We start from the raw sequence: 19,468 nt of genomic DNA, 5'->3' as shown, positions 1-19,468 counted from the left end.
GAGGATGTTTATACTTATTCATATCTGGGCATTTATATGTACATGGTCGAACGATAATGAGACTCGGAACGATTCCCCCACAGTGATTAATCCTCAAGTGGTATCAACTAGATCGCCAATGAAAAATCCCCAAAGAAATCCTGCCACGCGGTAGGAAAATAGGACAGATTCAGGCCTGGAAAATCCCACTCGGTCACAAACTGCTCGGGCACAAACGACTGCAGATCTGCCTGCGCATCGAACAGCTCCCAGAAAGGAACCATGGCCGCCTGGTCGACATCCATGCCGCTCTCCTGTACAGCCCGCCCGTATTTCTCGACGCTGATCTTGAGAATCTGCAGGTAGATCTTACTACTGCCGTTCGTGTTGCCGTGGGAGTCCGCACTCTTGGTCAGTTCACTGAGCAGTCGGTTCCCGTGCTCGAGGAGCTCCTGGTGTTCTTCTTTTCGTTCCGGCAGGAGACGGGAGAGCTTGAGGAGGAGAAGGAAGCAGAAGGCACACTTAGCCCAGACAAAGTCCATGGCGTATTTGAGTTTCGCGAGGTAGAAGTCCGGCTCGCTGCTGATCAGGCGCAGGTGTTTGCGGGCGCTTGCCTTGGCCATGACGAGGATATGTCGCTCGGAGGGAGACATTGCCCTGTCGGATGTTAGCTGACGAGCGGGGGGGATCTAGTTCGAAAAAACGTACGCAACGTTCTCTACGCCCATTGATCGCAGTGCCTTGCAGTAAAGCATCATCTCGGCCCAGCATTTCTGTACGCGCAGTGCGAGTAGGAGGAATGGCTTTTCCGCTTCGGCGGGGATCGAGTCTTCTGTTGACGGTGAGCCATGTGCATTATACGTAGCTGGCGACAATGAGCTTACCGATGATGCGTAACCAATCACTAAGACCAGTCAGTATATCACACCTTTGAGTTGAGAGGAGAGGATACGAACTCGAACCAGAGATCAAGTTCAACCTTGACCTCTTGCACGAAACCAGCGATGTCTGAGCGAATGAGAGTCTCTTTGCCGCTCAAGGTATCGTTGATACTGGCTGCTGAGGATCAGTTAATAGTTTCAGAACATAGGTTGAATCAGTTAAAATACCTCTGATGGCGTTTAGCTGTAATGACGGTCAGCTAGTTCACAGTAAAGAGTTTTTCCGTTGACCTACCTCAACTTGAGAGAACAGACGCAAATCCAGAACAGTCGATGAAGGATGTTTGAGCAAAGTTCGACACCGACGTGAGTTCCCAAGCAATCGAATGCCCGGCGGTTTGCCGCCATCGACACGAAAACTAGACGATGAACGTCAAATCCATCCGTCCGACATCGATCAAGAGCAGCTTACATGTGCTCCAAGACCAGTAGCCCGAACCAGGTTCTGGACTTTCGCATCAACCCGCGCTCTTCCTCTGTAGAACCAGAAGTTCCATGTAAGTCCTCAACTTCTTTCATCGACATAAGCTGGGTCAGTTCCTCAAAAGCTTCGTCCAGGTCCAGATCTAACGCCATTCGAGTCGCGAAGGATAATATCAACGAGCGCTCCGTAGAATAGCAGGCAACAACGAGCAATGCTTGGACAGACTCCAAGCAATTTAACCTCTTGTTTTGGATGATGACGTTAATCCATTTCTTGAGCTCTGCGTGCAGTATATCGGATATCTGAGGACTGAACCCTAACATAAGTTAGCAAGCGCCTTCACCAGATATAAAGCAAGATTGGTAGTTACTGGGTTCGATGCGGCTTCCTATCGTGCAGATAGCGTTGAGTAGGATGCTGCTTCGCGAGCGCACCGAATCGAAGGTGTCGTACTCGGGATCGAATACCGGGATATACCTGTCCTGTTTATGGCAATGTACGTATTAGCAAGGCAGGATGAAGATACGGATCTACCGCAATACATACGCAGCCTTGGAAAAATCTGTATCATCTTTGGTTAGCAAATGATGGGACAAAATACGAAGTCTTGCAAGAGATCTCACGTATTGAAACAAGAAATGGCATGGTCTGGCGTCATCAGGCCCTTTGAGATAAAATCTGCAACTGGCTCGTCGCGTATCTCGAAGCCAGACCGTTTCCTCTTTGTCACACTACCTGCTTCTGTGATGATAGTTTGCATGCGAGAATGGGTAGAAACTTCTCCAGGGCTCGCAGCCAGCCCGTGTACCCCTGGCTGGTCGCCAGCTGGGGCATCTACATAATTAGCCCCAGGAAGTTGAGGCACAATGGTGGACCGAAGCATCATCTGAGAAGCAGGGGACATATGGCAATCTGGGCCTAGTCCATTAGGAGGCAGATGCTCTCTACGAGGCACCTGACCCTCAGCGACGGGAACTTGAGCGTCCGAATTTGAACATGTCTGCAGAAGATCACGTAGAGCATCCACTTGCTCTCTGAGATGCCGAACCTCAGCTTCGACATTTTCGAGTCTCCTGCGAAGGTGTCAGCTATATAGGAGTAGGCGTAAGACAAGTGCGAGCACATACTCCGTAGCGGGGTCCTTTGGGATGTGGAAAAAGACACATCGCTTTTTTAGCTTGTTGCACCTGCATACAATCAGCACCATCGATCTCCTAGCAATGAGTACCAGTGGTGGCAAATGGTACCTGGTGCAAGGCCTCTTCCCATCACATTTGACCTGGATACATCAGCGACGACCCACAGAATACCATAGGCAAAGGGAACATACCTTTGATGTTCTGCAAGCGCTACAGGCTCTCTAATTCATGTTGTCAGCTATATTGTCGCGTGTGCTCACGTTGGATAGGGAGAGGGGAAAATACCGGAATTCGCTTCTTACCCGGTGGAGCCGACACGACACGGGATGATGCATCTGAATCCATCGCAGGGTGAATACATATCACATACTCAGTAAAATACTGGCAGCTACTAGTTGAATGCGGGAGAATCTGGGGAAATCAAGACTTCAGCGGAACAGTGTCGAGAAATAGACTCCGCGGGGTGACACCCTCGTTCGGGATTAAGCCGGCTCGGCAGTGTGTAGCATTCTTAGGTCTATGCTTAAATAGAACTGTGCGACAGGACATCTTCATACGGGCTGGGAAGAATCTACTCGGCATATGCTTCGGATTTAAGAAATATAAGACAAAAATTTAAGTCTGAATGAGCTCCTTCATGATCAAATTAGGCAATCATCATAAGCCGAGCGAGTTATCATATCCATCCAACTAAATCAATAATACAAGTAGCAGATACCAACAACAAGACATGTATATAAATCAGAATACATAGACAAAGTCCTCGTTTTGCCAATCCGTAAGGTCTTTGAACGCATTGTCTTCCGTAGCAGACTGCTGGATAGGCACACCCTCCTTGTCTACTGGACCATCACCAACAGCGTACATCGAGTGATCAATGATTGCCGCATTCTTGCCCATTGAAACTCGCTTCTGGGAGTGCTTCTTGTTGAGAAACCAGAGATACACCAGGTTGATGCTAAACGTGAGGGTTAGAGCTTGAGTGCCGCAAAGGAGAAGGGGATAACTTACATGCAGAGAAGAACAAGTACGCAGAACATGGCGAGGCTGTTTTTCGTTAGTGTGCTGGAACAGGTCGGTGTGAGTCTCATTGCTTACTTGGAGAGCAGACCACGTCTGTAAAGTGGCGCTTCGGCGGTTGTGTAGAGAGTGGGACCAATGATCTGGGAAACATTAGCATGAGACTCTATTGTCATTCTGCTGTAAGCACACGTACGTTGCCGACGCATTGTCCGACAATCAACAGGCCAGTCGTCACTTTCTTCTTCGTTTCACCGGCAGTGTTCGCAGCAGACCAGGAATAGACCATAGGTGCTAATGATTGGTCAGCTACAGTAAAAAGCATACCTCGTAGAAAACATACTGATGCCAGGGTAGACGGAAAGCTGGCTGTTGTTAGCGACACTCCTCAAGAAGGGTCTTCATGACTTACAATGTAATATCCAGCAAGCAGAACGCCCCGATGTTCCGCATCGTGCGCAATTTGCAGTAGCATTACGCAGCCAGCAATTGGCGGTAGACACAAGAGAATGACTATAGGCCCCTTCATTTTGATGAAGGTTGCCAGCCACGCTCCACCCATAGTGGCCACGAGCTGTACTGCACCGAACGGAATGTTGAAAAGAATCGTCTTGAACTGATCAAATCCAAAGGCCTTGATAATAAGAGGGCCGAAGGTGGATATGCCGCCGCTAGGGATCCTGCTTCGTGTGAGCCACATTCTCGGTATAATGAGTTCCTGGTCCTCTTACGAGATGGAAAACATCAGAGCAAACCAAACCCATGACTTCAGATCCAAGCAGGTCTCTTTCACATGGTCCCAGTTCCAGTGGTGAGTCTCGATTCCTTGCTGGTTCATGCGAAGTCTAAATCGTCGTTAGGACCAATGTGCCATAATGCTTGCGCGGAGATCTTCTGGTAGAATACCTTTCAATAGCGATCAGTTTGTCTTCCTCATTGAGAAATTTAGCACGAATGGGCGAGTCTGGCATATAAAGCCTGGACAATCCGCATTAGCAGCTTCCAACATTAGAGATGGTTGATCAGCATCTACTTACAGAACTACCACGGAGAACACGACGGTGATGAGGCCGAAAAATAGGAAGATAATCTATTTTGATAGTCAGTCATACGTTCATGAACGTTGCACAGACGCAGTATCACTGACCTGGTAGGGTTCGAAGACTGACGAGGCGATATGTCCAAGGCCCCAAGTTATAAGACTGCCGAACTATTTGGTAAGATTTTTGTTAACACATCTCTAAAGAAAGCTTGAACGTTTTCAGATGCTAAACTTACCATAAACACCACACCATTCATGGCGTACCATGAGCCCAGTCGAACAGGCTGCTCGAGCCGACGATACCACATCTGTGTAACGGCGATGAAAGCGGGAGCTTCGCTCTCACAGTCAGTAATCAATAATGGATGCTGACAATAATATGAAAACACTCACCAACTCCGGCCTCAAACAGACCAAGGAACATCCGACAGACCAGCAAGCCTGGGAAGGTGTTCGCCGCCGTCATGCATGTCAACGAGACACCCCACAAAAGAGTGGTGGCGGCTAAGAACTTCCCCAGGGGGACCTTCACCAAGATGTAGGCGATAAGGGGCTGAGCAACGAGCTGCGCGACATAGACCACCGAGCCTAACCAAGAGTATTGCTTGCCATGGAGATTGGCTTTCTCGATCAAACCGAAAACTGAGGCATACGAGAGGGTCGACTTGTCGAGCTGTTGCAGGAAATAGATGCCCAAGAGGATAGGCAATAGCCTCAAGTCGATCTGTCGCAGAACTCGTGCGTTATTCTCTGCGGTAAGGACTGTCGAGTGGCCCACTTGCTCAATGAGCTGAAGGGCGTCATCTTTCTTTGTCTCGCTATGTTGCGTATGAGTTTGATTAGGGGCAGGATGGACTGTCTCAATCAGTTCCTCATCTCTGCCCTTACCGTGTGCCAGCTCTGCTCCTAGGGACATAGTTCCCTTGTACTTCTCTGGCCTTGAATGAAGTTCCAGATGGGTGAAGAATTCTTCACGTGCCTAAAGGCCCTAAAGACAAGGTAAGGAGAAAGGAAAGGGCCTGACTTTGATAGTATGCGTCGCCGAGGTCACTGTGGGATCTGCGAGCATACAAACTCCGATTCCTTGACGGCCTGTCATGTTGATCAAGGAGACCTTTTTATCCACCCAGGACCTATATATTAGAGAGTGAGGTATGGGGAACCCCGTGGGGAGATCCAACCCCGGACGACGCGACCCAAAACCGATGGCAATTGGCAGCGGAAAAACATAATTAGCTGGGTCTGCAAAGTCAATTGCGAGATCAAGGCCTCTAGCCGTGGGTGCACATGGGAAACATGAAGCTAACCGCAGGATTGCACGGCATGACTCTTAGCGACGGGCAACCTCCGATGCCTCGTCCAATCAATCGAACGGGACTGGAAGGCTTCGAAGCGGGGCGAAGGTTTCGTGTTAGTCTGGGGATATTTTAGTTTCGCATTTCGGCAGGAGAACCCGATGGCCAGATCAACCTGAAGAGTCACCAGATGAGACATATGGCGGAGAAGACGGCAATGGACCGACGAAGTTCTGCGGGGATGAAGAACGTCAACGGAGATGGAGGCCGAAGTCCGATCATATACTCAGTAGTGACACCACTCATAGGCTTATCCACCTTACCTTTTTCGAATGAGGGGATAATGAGGGGGAGCATTGAAATAGATATGATGTCGTCGTACTGTAGGCTTCTTCTCCTGTAGATTGATTCTCCGCGAGAGTTTTCCTGACTTGCTTCTTTCGAATCAATTGACCGAACTATAAGCAATCATGCCTCAAAAAGAATTCTGCCCCAAAGGCTACCAAGAACAGCCTTCAGGGAATACAGCGGCAGTCCCGTCAGTGCATCTGCGCTCAGGAAACTCGAAAGACCGTTCGTTTGATTTCTCATTCGAACCAATCCGTCAAAACCTTTTCCGTGTGACATTTTCCTCACGAGACCATCCTCTTCCTCCCTACCCGAGCATTTCGAAGCCAAAGACAGACCTCGACGGTGTTAAGGTATCTGCCACAGGTGGAGGTTCATCCAAGACAATTGAGGTCGGCGGCGTGACTGCCACTGTGGAATGGAGCAATACTCCAGTAGTCTCGTTGTCGTGGACCGGTGAAGAGAAGCCCCTTCACCGCGATCTGCCATTGCGCTCGTACGTGGCCGATGCAACCGGCATCGCGCACTATTCTGAGCACGACCGAAATGCCCTTCATGTTGGGCTGGGAGAGAAGAGGGCGCCCATGGATCTCACCGGGCGTCACTTCCAGCTTTCGGCGACAGATAGCTTCGGGTACGATGTTTACAACACAGATCCGTTGTATAAACACATCCCATTGCTCATCAAAGTGACTCCCGTTGGTTGTGTGGCCATCTTCTCAACAACACACGCTAGAGGGACGTGGTCAGTTGGTTCCGAAATCGACGGGCTCTGGGGTCACTTCAAGGTGTACCGTCAAGACTATGGGGGCCTCGAGCAGTACCTGATCGTAGGAAAGACGCTGAAGGATACCGTGAGGCAATATGCAGAGCTCCTTGGCTTCCCACTCCTTGTCCCTCGCTGGGCTTATGGCTACATCTCTGGCGGTTACAAGTACACCATGCTTGATGACCCCCCAGCACACCAAGGACTCATGGAGTTCGCAGACAAGCTGAAGGAGCACGGCATTCCATGTTCTGCTCACCAGATGAGCTCCGGCTACTCAATTGCAGAGACAGAACCCAAGGTCCGCAATGTCTTCACCTGGAACAAGTATCGGTTCCCCAACCCCGAGGAGTGGATTAAGAAGTACCACGCTCGAGGAATCAGACTCCTTACAAACATCAAGCCCTTTGTGCTTGCGTCTCATCCAGATTACCAGAAGCTTGTCAGTGCCGGAGCACTGTTCAAGAAGCCTGATACTCAGGAACCAGGCACGATGAGACTATGGAGCGCAGGGGGTGCGACTGGCGGTGATGGATGCCACATTGATTTTACCTCCTCCTTCGCTTTCCGATGGTGGTATGAAGGTGTTCAGAGCCTGAAGCGAGCCGGAATCGATGGCATGTGGAACGACAACAACGAATATACGCTTCCCGATGATGAATGGCAACTGGCACTGGATGGATCAGTAGTCGCTGAACAGGCAAAGACACAGAGCGACAAATCCGTCGGGCTCTGGGGTCGCGCAATGCATACTGAGCTTATGGGCAAAGCCTCTCATGATGCTTTGGTCGACATGGAGCCTAAATACAGACCATTCGTTCTCACAAGAAGCGCCACTGCTGGCACTCTTCGCTATGCAGCCAGCTCTTGGAGTGGAGACAATGTGACCAGTTGGGAGAGCATGAAAGGCGCAAACGCCTTATCATTAAACGCTGGTATTTCACTGTTGCAGGTAAGACCACCATAGCAGACTGAGCTGGGCGAACATTGCATGCTGACTTCTGATAGTGCTGCGGCCATGATATTGGTGGTTTCGAAGGTATGGCTCCTCCCTTGAAAAGTACTGATGAAAGACGACGAATCTGACCGTTTTTCCTCAATCAGGCCCTCAACCCTCTCCCGAACTCCTCCTCCGATGGGTCCAACTAGGTATCCATTCGCCTCGATTTGCCATCAACTGCTTCAAAACGTCGCCCGGAAACACCTCCGTCGGAGATGTCATTGAGCCCTGGATGTACCCCGAGATCACTCCGCTGGTCCGCGACACCATCAAGCGCCGCTATGAGATCCTCCCCTACATATACTCCCTTGGTCTGGAGAGCCATCTGACCGCTTCTCCGCCTCAGCGCTGGATCGGATGGGGTTACGAGTCCGATCCTGAGGTGTGGACCAAGGCCCTCAAGTCCGGAGAAGAACAGTTCTGGTTCGGTGAAACTATCCTCGTCGGAGGCGTGTACGAGCCCGGTGTAACCGTTGCGAAGATGTACCTTCCCCGTAAGGCGAACGATGAGTTCGACTTTGGGTATGTCAACATGAACTCGCCCTACACCTATTACGCCTCCGGTCAGTGGGTCGAGATCCCCTCTCAATGGAGAGAAAGCATCCCGCTTGTTGCGCGTATTGGTGGTGCCATTCCTGTTGGAAAGCCCGTTCAGACCAGAGTGCCTGGGGATGAGACCGAGGCTTCATTGGCGGTAGAGGAACTTGACGATTACAGAGGCGTTGAGATATTCCCTCCCAAGGGCACCTCTCATGGTCGCGTCTTCTCCTCTAGCTGGTTTGAGGATGACGGGATATCCCTGCAGCCTAAGATGTCAACATACACCATCAGCTACAGCTCGACGGAGGAGAAGGTGACTGTTGGATTCAAACGCGACGAAGAGAGCGGCTTTGTTCCCGCTTGGAAGGATTTGGATATCATCTTGCACAACGGCGATGAGAGACGTGTTGTGTCTGATGATGGCAGGCCTGTTGAATACAAGGGTAAAGACTCCCGAGGCCGCGTTGTTTATACCTTCAAGAATTAGATGCTACAGCGTGATGAGTCGCTCTGTATTTAAATAGCCGATACCCTGCAGTTGGTAATAAGGCTATGCACAAAAGTGAAAAGAAAGAAACAGAGGGCTTGGCGTTGCAGAATAGAAAGATAGAATAGTTTTAAGAGAATTCAAATCGACCTTCTTGGTGTATTGCTTCAAATTTCGTGGTGCAACACCTGGCTGACACTCCAGCCCAAAGTTACCAGAAAACATGGATCCAGATTAGTACGGCCGCTTTCTTGAGAGGATAAAGGAAGATCCCCGGAAGTTGACTTGAATTGAAGCTGTTAATACAGATGATCGCACCAGGAAGTGAGAAAACTTTACATAGCTCTATACAATACAGTCCCTCAGTTGATCGAAATGTTGAACTTTGGGTATGAAATAACAAAATCTCACTAGGAGCCAACACAGATCATTGCTTGTTTTCGGCGGTCTCAGCCATATTCTCTGGAAGCTTGATGCCGAGCTCCTTCAGTGTAGGGAGTCTGTGTGTGATCCTGCCCTTCTTCGCCTCCTCAAGTCTCCGTGTTTGGCCTGCCTCTCCGGCTCTTCCCAGGACACCAGCAATGACAGCAACGGAACGCAAACTGTCGTCATTCGCAGGAATGGGGTAAGTCACTTGAGTCGGGTCGGCATCCGTATCGATGATGCCGATGGTTGGAACATTGTTCAAGCCGCACTCGTGCAGCAAAACAACATTCTCAACGGGATTAAAGCACACCACAAGGTCCGGCTTGATGGCCGGCTGATCCGTCCGAAGGTCCTTGAATTCCGGTAATTCTTCGTCAAACGCATTTACCACCTTGGTATCGCAATGGCCCAAGATCTGTTGTCCGTTGGTCAAGCTGCCAGGAATCCAACGCTCGAAAATGTGGTAGCCTTTGGCCAGCTCCGCGGCCCGGACAACTGCCCGTTTCTGGCCCTTTCGTGTGCCGACGAAAAGAATCAATCCGCCCCGGGCAGAAACCTCTTCCACAACCTTGGCTGCACGCCGCAAGTACGCTGCAGTTATATCGAGCGAAATAATATGAACACCTTCTCGAATACCAAAGATATAGCGCGAGTTCTGCGGGTTCCAGCGAGAAGTAGAATGGCCGAGGTGTGTTTGAGATGCGAGGAGCAATTCTAGGGTGATATCGGAGGGCCGAGGGGGATTTCGGATCAGATCTTCTGGTTGGTATGCGACTGCTACATCACTGCCAAGGGCGTGAAATTTCTGTCCTGCAAGGGTATAAAGTCAGAACTCCAGCAGGTGTTGGAGGAAGGTTGTTCGTTCTCGCTCACTTTGCACTTCGCGCTTGCGCCACGCCTCCTTGGCTGACAATGCTACTGATCCTGACTCATTCACGGCGCTGGCAGATGAAGCCGGCTGCTGCGTTACTACTTTTGCGGGGGTTTGTTGTGCGGTTTCGACAGGAGTTCCTGTCGATGAGAATCGGCTCAAGATGCGAGTCTGTCGGTTGAGAGCAAATTGGCGGCCTGCAGAAGACTGATTAGCAACAGATTCAAATGCTATTCTATCAAAGTATTAGGAATTGGAGCATACTATGCCGCACGCATAATTGTCGAACAATCATTTCGAATTATGCTGAATTAGAAGGTTGAGCTGCTCCGTATGCGAAATGCTCAGTTTCCAGCCGATCGAACTTTTGATGTCGGGCTTGGCGGATGTTTGGGCCTGAGGCACACAGTGTGTATGCTAGTCCATTTTGGGGGGATTCCACTCTTCACGATTTCCATACTCGGAATTACAGCAATACTGGGTACATTTGGTTAGAAGAAAGCTTGAAAGACAGTACTTCGTATATAAAGGCTCATACTGTCTGTCTGTCATGTCTATTGCATGGCTAGCAGTGGGCTGTCCCAACAGACATTACCATTGACAAGAAATGTTTTCGGGGACGCTTTTTCCTTCGTTCTCAACTGAGCCAGCGGGTACTTCAGATCAGGACAAGAAGAGGTGAAGTCCCGAATCCTCAAGCAATTATCGGCCGGCTATCAAGGCCTAACAAGCTGACCGGTTTATCTCGCGATGAAGCTATGGTCAGGCGCCTCGAGAGTCATGTCGACACCGCCAGTACTACTATGACATTCAAGTCACCTACAAAGACTGCAGTCGATACTCAGATCTGAGTGATCCGTTAGCATCTCAGGTCAAGCTTAAGCTCATTCGGTAGATAAACATCTAGGCCGCTTGTGATCGACGAAACCAATAGCTACAATGTTAGCAATGTTCTTTGGCCTGCATTGACCAAATCAATCAGCATCGCTCACGTTACTCTGGCACAATACACGGTCTACAAAGTCCTCGTCTTCAATGTGCAGATCGAAACAAATTAAATCTAGTCATCGGCCGTCAAGCAAAGTGCCTCATATCATCATATGCAACATCGGTATCAAGACAAAACAAGGGAAGCAACAGCAAGTCATCCTCGTGCAGGTCAAAGTCATCAAATAAGAAAAAAAACAAACTCCCAAAAATTGACTAAGCTTGCGGTACTCTGTGCCGGCTCAGCGGAGGACGACCCAAGAAATCTATTTCTTGTTGAAGAAACCGCCCAAGTTATCCATCAGACTACCGCCGCTTGACGAACCAGGCCGGCCTTGGTGACTGCCATACTGGGAGCCCCCGTAGCTGCCATGTCCGGAGGAACCATCCTTGTGCTTGTGCTTTTTGACGGCGTCTTCCAGGACGGATCCCATGATGGCGCCTCCGATGGTACCAAGGATACCGTGGTCAGCTTTGTGGCCTGCGAATCCACCCGCAAGACCACCCGCGAGAGCACCTCCGAGTCCTCGTTCACCCTCTTGGGCTCCACCGGGTGCGTTCTGGTCATTGTAGCTAGAGAGAGAAAAATGTCAGCTGATGTTACCGGAAGTTTATGTACGTGAGAAGAGAGTGGTGGGGCAGGTGACATACCCAGGCTGCCCGTATGACCCCTGGCCTTGGTGTTGTTGACCGTGGTGCTCGTGTTGGCCGTGTTGGCCGTATTGGCTCTGCTGGTGCTGGCCGTACTGATCCTGGTTGTAATCGCGCTGCTGGTTGTAGTAGTCACCAGAGCCTCCGTATTGACCGTGTTGCTGACCATGCTGTTGGCCATACTCTTGGCCGTATTGCTGGTTAGAGTAAGGCTGCTGTCCGTAGCCGCCTTGGGGGTATCCTCCCTGCTGGTATTGACCCTGGCCCTGGCCGTAGCCTTGCTGGGAGTATTGATCGTAAGGACCGGACATTGTGTTGGGAGTGTGTTGGAGTAATAGAAGATGGGTAAGACGGAACTCTCAAGAGGAGACGATGAGTGATTGACTCGAGAATGATGAAGCAGAGGTAAAGTTCAAGGGCGCCCCTCTTGTCTTTTATATCTACTACCTGGTAACTAACAGTTTGGTACATGTAGGGCTGAATTGATTGCTGACGGGATGGAACCCCACATTCAGTCATTTAGTCGCGCCCAGTGCGATGAGACCACCGCTAGGTGCGTATGGGACAATACATTATTCTGTCGGATGCTATCACTGTACCGTCATCGATGGGGCGCTTACTGACGACTCTCATTGGTATGTGGATACTTCATATTGTGGCTTATCCATTTCATAGCCATACATTTCGGCTCCAGGATCCATATTTCTAAATAAATACCTCCGCCACACCGCATTATGGTCGGCGAAAGTAGCGGGGTGGCTGTGGCCTTCCAGAAGCCCAGGGCTGAGTTCGACGACAATACGCAAAGTTGTACGTGCTATTACGCAGGACATGCCCCGCCAGATCTTCTGGGCTTTACTCATTTAGGTAAATTTTGGTCAGACGGATCCTAGATGGCTCCAAATATTATCAGCGACTGCATTCTTGGCTCCAGATATCGACCAAGGCACTTGAAATTTCGAAGTAAAGAAACCCCTCAATTTCTAGTTGCCTAAATCCCGGCAAGCTGAACCGCTGTTTGTTATCAGATTACCATAAAAATACAGGATATAGAGCCACCTGTGGCTGGGTCGAGTGGCTGTGCAATGGCAACAATGTTTCTTCCTATCTTCCTCATTATTGTCCATTCCGTTAGAAACTGAGGAGTGTGTCCCTGTCATTTCTGATTCCATAATATTATTGTTCTTGCAAAGCTATATTTAGGGATTGCGATATTTTCATTGTATCCATTGTGACATTATCCGAGACTGCCGACTTCCGTAAGATACCTATCTGGGATACTTCACCTTACGGTAGCAGCCCCTCCAATCATACAACTGCCTTACCTCATGTTAATTCCACTCAACAGGCAGCCATATTATTCGCATCTCCATTGACTACCTACCTACGGCACAGAGCTAAGTCCTTTGGCGTCGCGGGTATGGAAATAACAGCGCAATCAAAACGTGACGAGTTCCGGATTGAAAGTAATACCGGCTCGTCGGCTCAATGGGCTAAGCTCTTGATTGTCAGAGTTTGGACATTCTGTGAGCAAGGCTACGAAGGAACTCCAAATCGCGGCTGCAAGACCTGAGCAACCACCTACTCGGTACTTGATGTCTTACATGCTTATATGCTACTGTTCCCTGTATCCAAGTTCAAGCTGACTGGAGGAAAGGCATGCTACTCCTCTTATTATATACGTCGTTTATCCCACTAGATATGCCACGATTAACCCCGTAGCTTGTATCTTCTTGACCATCATTCAACACTGAAAGTCTCAATGTCTACTTAGCCAAGGGATTGATCTCCGACGGATCTACAATCAACTAGCTCAATAGTTCATGCAGGGTGTGATATCAGGATGAAAATGTCGCAAGAGTCATGCTCAAGGCCTATCAGTTGCAGATGATCACTCTCGGAAGAAAATAAACATGTGTCAGCAAGCAAACCCGTCTTTGTTGAGAAAGACGCAAGATTAGTTCATGATCATTACTTTTTCCACGAGGACAATCACATAATGGCCGAGTCGCACAAAGACCTAGTCACATAAACTTCTTTAACCAACTAACAGCTGAAAAAGGCTCCTGATCTACCTCTCTCCTTTTTTCGCTCAGTCCAATCGAGACAAGGCCTCCTCAATGATGAGCCTGAGACGGTTAGCAGAAGACATTGCATTGGACGGGTCATGCCTCTGCAGCTCGATTTTTGATCGACTTCGCAATGTTACGCAAGCCACCGCTTGATCTTGCTTTCACTAGTGGAGTGGTAGGCATCGTGCATACGGTCAAGCATGCTTTCAGGAGAGACCGTGATGGAGCACCTATAAGGAGTTATCTACATTTTCACGTCCATCTAAGCAGCGCATTTTCATAGAGAACATTTGCCCAGAGCGGATATTGGTCATAATGTATCATGGTTGCTTCCTCGCCTTGCTACTTGCATCCCTCCTGATCACCTCAACAGCGGCAGACCAACCAACAGTCTACATCATCCGTCCTGGCGAGAAATCCCGCAACCCCGAGGATTCCGGCTTGAACGCCGACGGCTCCAAGCGAGCCCAATGCCTCCGAGACGTGTTCGGTGTCAACTCGCCATATGACATCGGCTATATCGTCGCCCCGAGGCCAAACAGATGTATGCCATAGTCTCTACCGGTGTTCCCTTACGGCTGAGTCATATCATGTCGATCTAACTCTTTACTCTTCGCTTAGATGGTCAACACAGACGCTCATTCGAGACCGTCCTCCCGCTCGCCATCGGCTTAGGTCTTGCAGTTGATCTCTCATGCAAACGAAATAAGTCAGATGCGTAGCAAAACTCGTGAGGAACTTCAGTGGGCCGGGAAATATTTCGATTTCCTGGCGACACGGGAAAATGAAAGAAACCGTGCAGGAACTGGGCTCTGACCATGTCCCAGAATATCCAGAGGACCGGTGAGTCGTGCCAGGCTATGCCGGGCCTGAATCGTTGCTGATTCCGAACAGCTTCGATTTGATCTGGACTGTTCCGTTTCCTTATGACCATATCACGGATTTCAGGAGCGAAGGATGCCCTGGTCTCGATACTCGGTCATTACTCCAGGTCCAAGGCTGACGAGAGAGAGATCCACTTGGTTGGAGCAGCATCAAGACGATGTCCGGTTTCGTCTCGGTAGGACTTTCTTTGGCGATTTTGTTCATGGCTCAATAAATATAGATATAGCGAAGGAGTACTTTGCACTTCTGTATTCATATCTCATTGTCCTGGTGCCATGTGGTTAGATGGGCAAGCTACGCATAGTGCTTACGCAGGGCAGATGATACCGACCTATTTCTAAGTACCCTTTTAAGAAGGTATCTTTCCCTCACACCTTATATGTTCCAAATCCCTGTCAGTCATTCAGTTGAACTAAAACAAGCCATTCCATTCAAGCGTAGAGCGATAAAGGAGCAGCTATAACTAAACACATCAACGCGAGATAGCATTCCCAGTCGCTCAGAACAATAGCTTCTGCTCATTCATATGGTCTACGTAGTGTCAACACTTTCAACACCTATGTCAACACTGTCCTCCAATTATGATAATCCTCATACATCTCAATGTGGATAGTGAATCTACTGTGCGGGCGGTGAACCAATCATTCCAATCAGTCCAGCCGAGCGGAGAAACTGAATGCCAAGATTTCAACACCCACCTAAATTTTTCGAGGTATCGCAGCTTTCGCTAACGACTTTGACCGACCGCTTCTGGACAACCAGCAGGACAAAGCAACGTCCGGATATTGCAACGAGATCGATCGTTTCTATAATTGGATAGTCTGCGGTCTGGTTATCGAAGTCAGAATGGATGACATCGAGGTATGTGGTTCCTGAAGCCTCGTAAGCCCCGCGCTCACGACGCTTGGGAAACTGACAACCTTTTCTATCAGGAACGGTTGCGGAGCCATGCTCAGGCCTTCGACGGCCTTCTGTCTTTGATTCCTGCGAAGTACTATTATGGTGAAGATGGCAGCGTACGTGAACACCATGTTTAATCCCATGCTCTGCACCCAGAGGAAAAAATCTTGAATCTTTCTCTCCATTTTGGGTTGAATACGTCCCGGCCGTGGTTGACCAAATTCCTCCTATAGGACCAATGGAAGCGCAAGAAGCAGACCAAGGAGCAAGCTCGCGAAGCCAAACGTGCGAAATTGGATCCCGATTCTGCCAAAACGGCCAAGGACGTGATGGACGAAAATGCTCGGAAGCGTAAGCGTGACGAGGAGGAGCAGAATGGGTCCGAGTCATCCGAAGAAGAAGAGCTGGGCTCTGAACTTCCCAAGGAAGGCATGAAGAGAGGTGATGTCAAATCGAAAAAGCAGAAGCAGGCCGCTGCAGAGCAATCGGATGATACGGCAGCCAAATTGGAGGAAGCCGAAGCGCGCAAGAAGTTAAAAGAGGAGAAGAAAGCACAGAAAAAAGCCGCTCAGAAAGAGAAGAAGAAGGCCAAGGAAGCTTCCAAGAAAGACAAAAAAAGTGAAAACTCGGAGTCGAAGCCCGCGAGCGATAAGGGAGAAGAGCAGAAGCCCTCCAAGGTAGAAGACAGCGATGATGAGATTGAGCAAGAAGGTGCTGTCCCTGAGGAAGGCCTCTCCCTCGAATTCAACCCCGAGCCCGCAGAACAGTCATCGTCTCCGTCCTCAACACCCAACTCTCCCGGGTTTGATGCCTCAAATGACCACTCCGGCAGCTCTTCCATATCTTCCATCGCCCCCCCTACTGCTTCCACCGACGCCAACGACGCCTCCCAAAAATCATCATCTGAACCCAAGCCTCTCAAGCCTACCCCAGAAGAGTTAAAACAGCGCTTACAGAAGCGCTTGGACGAGCTGCGTGCCGCCCGGCATGCCGACGGATTCGACGGCAAGCCCGCCCGAAACCGCCAGGAGCTGATCGAGGCTCGCCGGCAAAAAGCCGAACAGCGCAAGGCACACAAGAAACTACTGCGACAGAAGGCCAGGGAAGAAGAGCAGCGCGCCAAAGACGAGGCTATGGCCAAACGCTTCTCCCCCGGTGGCTCCGGCTCGCTTCTTGCATCGCCGCGGTCACCCGCCGACTCGATCGGCTCGAACGTCAACTTCTCATTCGGCCGGGTGGTGTTCGCCGACGGCCAGCAGGCCGATCCCAGTCTGATGAACGTACGGGAACAGCCAAAGCGCCATGGGCCCCAGGACCCCGCTACGGCGCTCAAGGCCGCAGAGGCAAAGAAGGCCCGCCTGGCCGAGATGGACGAGGAGAAACGTGCGGATATCGAACAGAAGGACATGTGGCTGAATGCCAAGAAGCGGGCGCACGGGGAAAAGGTCCGGGATGACACCTCGCTCCTCAAGAAGGCGCTGAAGCGCAGGGAGTCCGCGAAGAAGAAGTCTGAGCGGGAATGGAAGGAGCGTCTTGAAGCCGTCAAGAAGGGCAAGGACGCGCGTCAGCAGAAGCGCGAGGAGAACCTCCGCAAACGACGCGAGGAGAAGGGCAACAAGGGCAAGAAACCTGCCGCAGGCAAGAAGAAGGCCAGACCTGGATTTGAGGGAAGCTTCAAAGCCAAGGTGGGTGGAAAGAAATGAAGGAAAAGCATCCACGGTGATGGCCCCAGTGCTGTGTGTATCTATGGCAGACAACCCTGTCAAAAAGTAAGGGAAGGAAACTGAGTGTGGGTTCTGGAGAACTGGTGTTTGGGGTCTTTTGGGAAATGCTCTCTTTTCATGTTGTGCATGTATGCATAGGCAGCGATTTGTGCGTGCAAATATCAGGACTTTTTTTGTCTTTTCGTTTATTGTCCTACATTGATGGAGCATATATAGTTAATGCCTTTGGATGACTACTGCTATTGAGGAAGACTAGAAGACCCCATGCAGCACAGGCTGGACAGATACCATGTTGATACAAATGAAAAGTGAATTGTTTGATTGACTCGTTAGCAGAACAGTAGAACAGTAGAAAATAAACAAAGACAAACCAGGATTTCCTCTGACATCGCGACAAAGACAAAAACAGGAACGCCAGATTTTGGCGACTCGAAAACTCCTTTCAGCCTGAACTGTATATGCGGCATAACGCAGGCGGAGGATTCGTTATGTACAAGGCGGAGAGGCAAAAGTTAGACTTCCACGAAGGAGTCGGTACCTATGCCATCTCGAATAGATGGAAACTCTTTTTTTCCCGTCACTCTAATTTTGTGATTTTCTGATCTCTCGGCAAGGATCGCTAGAGTACAACAGCCAAGCGTAGAAAGGTTCTCATGAATAAAAAGAAGAAATCGACCGCGCCCTACCGGTAGGGGGCATCGGCTCTAGCGGCTGCGGCAATCTCAGGCTCCCACTTGTCACCGTTGGCCAGAAGCTTCTCCTTGTTGTACAGCAACTCTTCTCGGGTCTCAGTAGCGTATTCCGCGTTGGAAGCTGCGCGTATCCTGTCAGCTGTGGGGTCACACTAATCAATCTGTCGGGTTAACTTACTCTCGACAATAGCATCAACAGGGCAACTCTCCTGGCAGTAACCGCAGTAGATGCACTTGGTCATATCAATGTCATATCTGGTTGTCCGACGGCTTCCGTCTTCACGTTCCTCGGCCTCGATGGTAATAGCCTGAGCGGGGCAAATGGCCTCGCAAAGCTTGCAAGCGATGCAACGCTCCTCGCCAGTGGGATAGCGGCGCAGAGCATGTTCGCCACGGAAACGGGGGGAGATGGGACCCTTCTCGAAGGGGTAGAAGATAGTGTAACTATAATTTAGAAATTGGTCTTAGCCTGATGATTCCCCCAGATGCATATAAAGAACCAAGATGTACAGCCAGAATCATGGAAACCCGATTCTGAGACTGTACCAGAAATTGAAGAGGCGAAAGTGCCAGGAAAACTTACGGTGGTCTGAAAAACTGCTCCAGAACCACGTACATGCCCCGGAACAACTCAGCCATAAGGAAGTACTTGCTGGCCTTGTCTAGCGAAGACTCGGGATCCTGGTCCCATTTCCTCGGCGCAGGTAAACGGAATCCAGGCTGAGGAGGACCAACTGGCGTAGCAGCTCTCGACACCGAGGAGGAGAAGTTTGCGGTTGAACCCAAGGGCGAAAGACGGAGAGAAGAGGCCCACAGGTAGGGAGTAGGGCGACGGTAGGCGACCAGCCTCGCAACAGATGTCGAGGAGGCCATTGCAACTATTGTAGAGCAGTAGAATAGAGAGGAGAGGGAAGATGGCCAGCAGACGAGGAGAGTGAGGAGAGCGAGGGCCCAGTTGAGGGGTGGAGAGGGTTCAATGGCAGCAAGATATGAGGTTCCGACTGTCTTTTGCTGGTTTGGAGCAAGTTAGCAATGGTACTGCTTAGGTCATTCCTTTCTGCCGCCCGCTGATTGGTCGCCGGCAGGATTTTGCTTCCCGAGCCGCAAGCGCAAAGCAAAAGATGGAAACCTCCATCTCTTGTGTCAATCAAGTTCCCTGGGTATCTATCAATTCTCCCTGACGAACTCGTCTCCTCCATTTCTTGTTCTATATTCTCTTGTTTGAATAATCTATCTCTCAGTCGGGTCTTACTTCGTCAGGCAATTTGCCCCTCTCACC

General features: G+C 50.1%; 4 protein-coding genes across 4 annotated transcripts; 1 reads left to right on the top strand and 3 right to left on the bottom strand.

The window, feature by feature from the left end:
* Positions 1–107: 107 nt before the first annotated feature.
* Positions 108–5,461, bottom strand: ALT_8464 (MFS transporter; the record flags this gene model as incomplete). The annotated part of the gene is made up of 25 exons (XM_089600422.1): positions 108–636; positions 688–811; positions 864–883; positions 936–1,038; positions 1,089–1,104; positions 1,156–1,279; positions 1,333–1,660; positions 1,715–1,826; positions 1,891–1,906; positions 1,968–2,417; positions 2,472–2,531; positions 2,675–2,704; positions 2,769–2,818; positions 3,234–3,441; positions 3,495–3,530; positions 3,582–3,646; positions 3,700–3,797; positions 3,847–3,868; positions 3,916–4,183; positions 4,235–4,348; positions 4,410–4,481; positions 4,541–4,593; positions 4,651–4,713; positions 4,782–4,879; positions 4,939–5,461. 25 exons carry the CDS (start codon positions 5,459–5,461, stop codon positions 108–110), a joined length of 3,582 nt encoding a protein of 1,193 aa, XP_089455315.1.
* An 849-nt stretch (positions 5,462–6,310) lies between these two features.
* ALT_8463 (putative alpha-glucosidase) lies at positions 6,311–8,981 on the top strand (the record flags this gene model as incomplete). The annotated part of the gene is made up of 3 exons (XM_033557008.2): positions 6,311–7,906; positions 7,963–7,993; positions 8,059–8,981. The coding sequence occupies 3 exons, from the start codon at positions 6,311–6,313 to the stop codon at positions 8,979–8,981; spliced, it is 2,550 nt and encodes an 849-aa protein (XP_033412899.2).
* A 427-nt stretch (positions 8,982–9,408) lies between these two features.
* On the bottom strand, positions 9,409–12,227 carry ALT_8462 (mitochondrial 37S ribosomal protein uS2m; the record flags this gene model as incomplete). Its single annotated transcript, XM_089600421.1, has 4 exons — positions 9,409–10,217; positions 10,281–10,475; positions 11,591–11,838; positions 11,917–12,227. 4 exons carry the CDS (start codon positions 12,225–12,227, stop codon positions 9,409–9,411), a joined length of 1,563 nt encoding a protein of 520 aa, XP_089455314.1.
* A 5,952-nt stretch (positions 12,228–18,179) lies between these two features.
* On the bottom strand, positions 18,180–19,062 carry ALT_8461 (NuoI/complex I 23 kDa subunit family protein; the record flags this gene model as incomplete). Its single annotated transcript, XM_033557003.2, has 3 exons — positions 18,180–18,310; positions 18,368–18,633; positions 18,773–19,062. The coding sequence occupies 3 exons, from the start codon at positions 19,060–19,062 to the stop codon at positions 18,180–18,182; spliced, it is 687 nt and encodes a 228-aa protein (XP_033412894.1).
* Between the last annotated feature and the right edge of the window lie 406 nt (positions 19,063–19,468).

The sequence above is a fragment of the Aspergillus lentulus genome (genome assembly GCF_001445615.1).
Source record: "Aspergillus lentulus DNA, contig: Alt16, strain: IFM 54703, whole genome shotgun sequence".
Classification (NCBI taxonomy): domain Eukaryota; kingdom Fungi; phylum Ascomycota; class Eurotiomycetes; order Eurotiales; family Aspergillaceae; genus Aspergillus; species Aspergillus lentulus.
The sequence above is the reverse complement of the archived record's forward strand: the minus strand, read 5'-3'. Positions and strand labels throughout refer to the sequence as shown.